The sequence below is a fragment of the Gavialis gangeticus genome, unplaced genomic scaffold (assembly GCF_001723915.1).
Source record: "Gavialis gangeticus isolate Ggan-Ray unplaced genomic scaffold, GavGan_comp1, whole genome shotgun sequence".
Lineage (NCBI taxonomy): Eukaryota > Metazoa > Chordata > Crocodylia > Gavialidae > Gavialis > Gavialis gangeticus.
Genome location: NW_017729032.1, coordinates 144,625,157 through 144,631,865, shown reverse-complemented (window position 1 = coordinate 144,631,865; position 6,709 = coordinate 144,625,157). Strand labels below are relative to the sequence as shown.

The 6,709-nt window shown below is 45.0% G+C and overlaps 1 protein-coding gene across 2 annotated transcripts in view; it reads left to right on the top strand.

Moving 5' to 3' along the window:
• The window catches only part of LOC109303121 (sulfotransferase 1C1-like), an 18,485-nt gene extending 15,605 nt beyond the window's left edge, over window positions 1-2,880 (top strand). For both annotated transcript variants that reach the window (XM_019525216.1, XM_019525215.1), the window contains 3 exons: window positions 1,230-1,324; window positions 1,547-1,727; window positions 1,907-2,880. In XM_019525216.1, coding sequence (XP_019380761.1) covers window positions 1,230-1,324; window positions 1,547-1,727; window positions 1,907-2,019 — 389 coding nt within the window. In that variant the 3' untranslated portion in view covers window positions 2,020-2,880. The remainder of the gene's footprint in view (window positions 1-1,229; window positions 1,325-1,546; window positions 1,728-1,906) is intronic.
• The last annotated feature ends 3,829 nt before the right edge of the window (window positions 2,881-6,709 follow it).

Below are 6,709 nucleotides of genomic sequence, written 5' to 3'. Positions count from 1 at the left end.
ACAGTGTTCTGTTGAGTTACTATATGCAGCCATCAAACCTCTGAATCATGGTGTATGCATAAGAGGTCTAGCCAGGTGCCTGATGAACCTGCTTGTGGCTGACAAGCACCATCTGAGAGTGACACAGTTTATTACAATTTCACAGATCCATGTGTTGTCCAAGTTGGAATCCAAATTTACAGCGCTGCTTCCTTCTTTCTTGCTTTGCTTTTCTGTTGAGTAAGCTATTACATAAGAGGTGGGGAGCTCCAGCAGCTGTTCCCGCATTGTTAGAAGGAAAGAGCAAGCCCGTTTTCAGAATTTATATGCCTAAGTACAGTAGAAAGTTTCAAACTATGAGTCCCAGTCTTGCACTGACACCTCTCTGCAGCTCTGAGTCCTGGGAAAGATGACATTTCAAACACACCCCACTCTGCATTATTTCCTACTGCTTAGGTATCCCCCTACTCAACAGGCTGGCTGTTTTTAATCCCATTTCTCTCCCCAAGCTCTGTATGAAACATAGGTTCTTAACTGAGGTCTGTGAATTCCATTGGACATCTAAAAGCTCAGTGTAGCCATGTTCAGCATTCCCATGCCTTTGTCCCTTTGTGGATGTGGGTCTTAGGGCCCCCTCTAGATGTTCAGATAAAGACATGGTAGGATCTGATGCATGATCCACACAATCCCACCTCTTGCCATGCCACATGTGCATGGCAGGAGGTGTGATTGTGGGATCCAGCATCAGATCCAACCACATCCTATTGCAAATCACACCATCCCCGGCCACCCCTGCACCAGCTCTTACTGCTGCAAGCCCCACAGCTGGCAGTGGGTGATGCACCCTTATAGCTGGGAGCCCCTCAGTTGTTGGGACTCCCAGCCACAGGGAACCAGCTGGCCACACATTCAAAAAATGGTGCGATAAGAACAAGTCACAAAGTTATTGCATATTTTTGTGGCTTATTGCTTTTTTATCACACCATGTATTGACTGAATGTGTGGCTGAGTTGCAACATAATTACCTGGTTAATCACATCCTAAGTGTAATGTGTAGATGAGGCCTTAGTCTCTCTATGATTCTGTTCCCCACCTGTGAAATACCCTTTCATCACATAGGTATAGCAAAGAGAAATATGGTGGAAAGTGAAAAGTGCTCAAATGCACTGGTTATATGAGAAATATACATGCATGAGATATCTAGATTGATCAGGACCTTCTAGCTGATGACTTACTTCTTTCTCTTTCAGTGCTTTGGGGTTCCTGGTATGACCATGTAAAAGGATGGTGGGAAGCAAAAGATAAACACCGTATTCTCTACCTGTTCTACGAAGACATGAAGGAGGTGAGTGGCTGTTTCATGTTTGTACTGCTCCATTATTGTCAGCCAAGATCCCAAAAGGCCTTAGCTTCTCCCAGCCATGTTCTGTTAAGGCCAGATCTGATCTTCCCTATCCTAGTGAGAGTTACAAACATGCATTTTAAACTTCCTCCCAGATTTTCCTTATAGCTGATTTTATTTTCTCTTCCTGATTCTGTTTCTTATTCTACCTCACTCTCTCCACAGAATCCAAAGCATGAAATCCAAAAGGTGGTGCGTTTCTTAGAGAAGGACCTCAAAAAGGAGGTCCTGGATAAGATTGTCAAATATACGGCATTTGAGAACATGAAGAACAATCCCATGGCAAACTACACCAAAGAATTTGAGGGAATAATGAATCATTCAATCTCCCCATTCATGAGAAAAGGTTTTACTCCATATTATTTAGTATTCTATTTTCTAGTCTCTAGGTTTATTTTGCATTAACCCTTCACTTGAATAGTTCATGTCTTCTGAGCTACTAGCAATAGTTTCCAGGGCCTGGGCTGAAGGGAAGAATTCTTCTTAATTGTGATTTAATTTTTTTCTGGCTTTGCTGTGCTATAGGGGCTGTTGGGGATTGGAAAAACCATTTCACTGTGGCACAGAATGAGAAATTTGACCAAGATTATAAGAAGAAGATGGCTGGAACCTCTCTGAATTTCCGCTCGGAGCTCTGAGAAGGGGCCATGGGGATCAGTCTCAAATCTACTAGCGTTTTTCCTTATATGAAGCTCACAAAATACCTGTGCACCTGAAATTAATGTTCCCATATTTGCCACCTCAGTGATTTCACAGGGGTGGGCATCCTCTTACTCTGTGTGAACTTTCAGGCAAATATCTAATTTGAGGTAGAATTATGTAACAAAATCCTTTCAAGAATTAGCAGAAGTCCCTTATGATTTTACCCCCAGTACGAAGAGGGGGTTGGTATGATCTCCCTGATGGATCATCTCCCCACTCCGGGTATTTCCAGAGATAACCTTTAGTGTTCATAAAAATACTTATGAGGAGCAGGGGGCAGAGGCAATGAGATGAGACAGAAGGCACTATAGAAATGCAAAAAGCTGTTGTCATCACATTGTCAGTGTGCTGTGTAAACCTTAAACAAACCTCACTATCTTTGCCCACACACACAGTGTGGTAAGTGGATACTATCGGCCCCATTTTTAGATAGCAAAACAGAGATGAATCTGAAAATGTACAGCAAGTGTAAGGTCTGAATTTTTACATTTGGCTTCCTAAGGTTAGGCATCTGAACCTTGACTGAACAATCTAACTAAAATTGGCCTCTTCAGAGGTACTGAGCGCCCACTTAGTGTTATCAACTAAACATGATTTCAGTGCTAAATTGTGACATTCTGCCACAGACCGATGCTGCAGATGCAGAGCCATGCTACCTCAGCAGTACATTGGGAAACACAATGTCTCCTAGAGCTCCTCAGTTGTAGAGAAGAGCCAGCCCCAGATGCCTGCTTAGAGGGGGCATAAGAATGACAGCTGCCGCACCTGTCCTGACCCCCGTTGCTGTCCCCGAAACACAGTAGTTGTTCCACCTCTGCCCTTACATGTCCAGAAAGGTCTGAGGCAGGGGTGGGCAATTATTTCAGCTGGAAGGCCACTTAACAAGTTTTGGTGAGCTGTCACGGGGTGCACACACAAAATCGTTTAGAAGATACCATTTTAACAAATTATAAATAAAAACAAATCTTATACTAAAAATCAAACATCTACTATAACGTATCTTAATTTGATTTCAAAAAATAATGTTTGTCCTGATTTATGTTTTTTGAGTAGTGTATATAGAGGTAATTGTATAATAGCTCAAACTAAAGTCTTTTTGTATATTGTGGGTGTGTAGGGTGTGTGGAGGGGCTGGGGAGATCTGTGCGGGGAGGTTGGGCTGTGTGTGTGGGGCAGGTATGGGGTTATAGTGTATGTGTTGGCATGGGGGACTCTGATGTGTGTGTGTGGGGCAGGGGAGCGTATGTGTGGGGGGAGCTGCCCATGCCCTAGGTCCTGGGAGCTGGCCAGCAGTGGGGGGAGGGAGGGACAGGGTGGAGGCAGGGAATGTGTGCAGCAGAGCTCGCCCAAACAGTGCAGTCCCCTGGTGCTGTCTGTACCCCCACCCCATCCAGCCTGCAACTGTTCCCACAGTGCTTCACATGGGGCCAAGCCCTGCCCACTCCTACCCATGGCAGCCTGTGTCATGCTCCCACCTGCACCCGCCAGCCCTAGCCCTGGCCAGCGTGCACAGCTTCCCAGCATGGCTGCTCCCAGTGTGGCTGCAGCCACCCAGGAACTACTCAGCTCCCCCTCCAGCATCTCCTCCTCCTCCTGCCCCCACTGCACTTCTCTGGATGGGGGTGAAGCTGCAGCCAGGCATCTTCCAGCCATCTTCCACACAGACATTCCACCCACCTGGTGCCATGAACAGCCTGGCCAAGTGGACGGAAGGTGGCTGGGAGCTGGAGCTAGAGCTGGAGCCCCAAGCACTGGAGCAGGAGACATCTGGCTGCAGATTCTCTCAGCCCAGAGCGGTGCAACACGGGCAGAGGCAGGAGAAGGAGGAGCTGCTGGGGACAGGGGGAGACAAGCAGTACCCAGATAGCTGCAGCTGCACTGGGAGCAGCCCCACCAGGAAGCTGTGCATGCTGGCTACAGATGGGATCACCTGGCAGACATGGGTGGGAGCACAGTACAGGCTGCCCCAGGTAGGAGCATCTGGGGCTTGGCCCCATGCAGAGTACTGTGGGCCAAATCCAATCAATTGGCAGGAGCCCATCCATGGGCTTGATCCAGTCAGTTGGTGGGCTGGATCTGCCCCTTGGGACGTATTTTGCCCACCCCTGGTCTGAGGGCTGGTATGTAATGGAAGCTGAGCCATGGCTCTGTTTACTTTATCCCCCCTCTCCCTTGTTTTGTAAGCTACTGTTGGATGAGAAGCAATTCTGTATCCTCCACTTTATTCCTCCAAGTGCAAGGTTTATAATTCTGGGGAACCCTGATACAGGCCATACAACAATTTGAAGAGCTTCTTATTCCTTACTAAAGTGTGTGACTGCATAAGACCTGGTCATTAGGGATGTGCGAAGCTTTGGTTCATGATTCAATTCAGAGAAGATTCAGCACAATTCAAGGCCAAATCACTGAATCTGAATCAAATCAGGAGAAGGAAAAAATCTTTGAATCGATTCAGAAAAGATTGGAACAAGATTTGGAGATTCAGAAGGCAGTCTTTCAGGGGAACAGAAACTGAGAAGAGGGGGGGAAAGACTGACATCTCTAGCTGCCCTGCCTCTAGCTGACTGTGATCTTTCCCTGAGTCCCCTTCCAGTCACAGTGTTCTGGAGGAGAGACATAGAAACAGAATATAAGCTTCTGTCTGCAGGTTTTCTGTGCCTTTTGTGAGCTGTATCTTCCTGAGCAACAGGAATCCCTCTACTTATCCCTATCCAATCCATTTCTTTCAATTTATATTTGTTCTTGTGGTAGTTTTTTCCCAACACTTTTTTAAAAAGAAAGCTGTGTTTTTCCTGGCAACATGATCCAGCACTGTGTAGAGAAGCATATACATTACACACACTCACACACATGCATCATAGAAAAAGAAGTCAAATAGTGTTACAACACAGAAGAAGTGAGACAGTCATAGAAGAAGAAGAGGAAGAGAGTATATATAGTTATTGTTAGTTATAGTTACATACAGACTAAAGACAACACAGAAAAAGTCAGACATCCAGATTATTAAACATAACACAGAACTCAAACAGTCATAGAAGAAGAAAAAGAAGAAGAGATTATTTTAGTTACACACACAACAGTAAACACAACACAGAAGAAGAAGTCAGACACAATTAGACATCAGAGAAGAAGAAAAAGATATACCATCTTATGACCCACATGGGAGACAAACTACTAATGGGATTGGAGTCAGGAAGCTTTCTTATCCAAGCTCTGGCCTCCCAGGCCTTGAACATATGATTAACATTGTCATACCAGGCCCTCTTAAAAGTTATGCACATACATCCATATTTGTTCAAGTCAGTGGCCATGGAGGGGTGTTTCAGCACCATGGGAAATCAGAATGCTTCTCTAGGGATCTAAACATAAATTTAGATACCAAAATTTAGTCACCCAAGTTTGACAATATTAACCTTCCTGAGTCTCAATGTTCCTATTTTGTGAAATGGGGATCACAGGACATACAAGCCTCTCCAAGCAGTTGTGAAGCGTAATTTAAGATGCTTACTGAAATATAAATTAATACAATGAACAATGGATACAAAATGTATATAACTGCAAAGCAGTACTCATGTTGTACAGTGGAGCAGTGGTCAGAAGGGAACTCTGGAGTGATTTGTTCTCTGTTCTCTCCTGATTTCATAAGACAAGCTGTCTCTGGCAGTTCTGGGCAGAGGGATGTAAAGCACATGAGTATTGGTGTGCGCATGTGTGTGAAAGCATAAAGGAGAGAAAGTGGGCGAACACATACAAACAAAGGTATGAAGACCTCAGATCCTGTTCAAAAAGATATATGTGTGGGGAACTAGTCTACCAGGACATGACAGCTTTCTGTAATTGAAAGGCAGACACCACCGTGTGTCCTGGACACTGACCACCTATGAGAAATCTAAGGGGCAGAGAGTTAGACCTCCTCAGAGAGCCAGGGTCTTTCATGTGTTATCTCTGTTAGAGGTGGATTTGGGGGTCAGGGATATACATAGAGGTACAGCCCACCATCATGTGCCTTATAAATACACAGAGGCTCCAAATAAAGTTCAGAAGTATGGTATAAACTCACAATCATACAAATACAAGACTAACAATAGAAAACATACATAATATCAAGCATTAACTATATACACTGGTTAACTGCCACGCACCATAAAAAAACCTGCCAAGGGGCCATAAAGGGCAGCGTCAGGGCCTTCACAGGCTCACTGAACTGGAGTGACAGTCAGGCCCTCAGTCTTTTCCCTCAGAGGGTCTCAGACTGAGAGGGAGGGAGGGGTGATAATTAGCGGTCCAATGCATGATTGAGGTCCTGATCCAATAACGTTTTTACAGGTAAGTATCCAATTATAATCCAATCGGATAGATCACTCCTCTCTCTCTCACTGCTACAGTCACAGCTCGTATGCCTCAGACACACAGGTATGATTACCAACCAAGTAAGCTCACACACTGTTCAAACTTCAAGTACTGTCAAGCAACCATATTCCATTTGTGCGCCAAATCATGCCTCAGGATTCCATAAATACTCACCAAAAATCACACCAGGTGTCAGTTATTCTTCTCACCAATCATACTCACGTGCACACAACACCCTACTATTGTGCTCTCGGCACTCAGGTGTAGAACACAGCA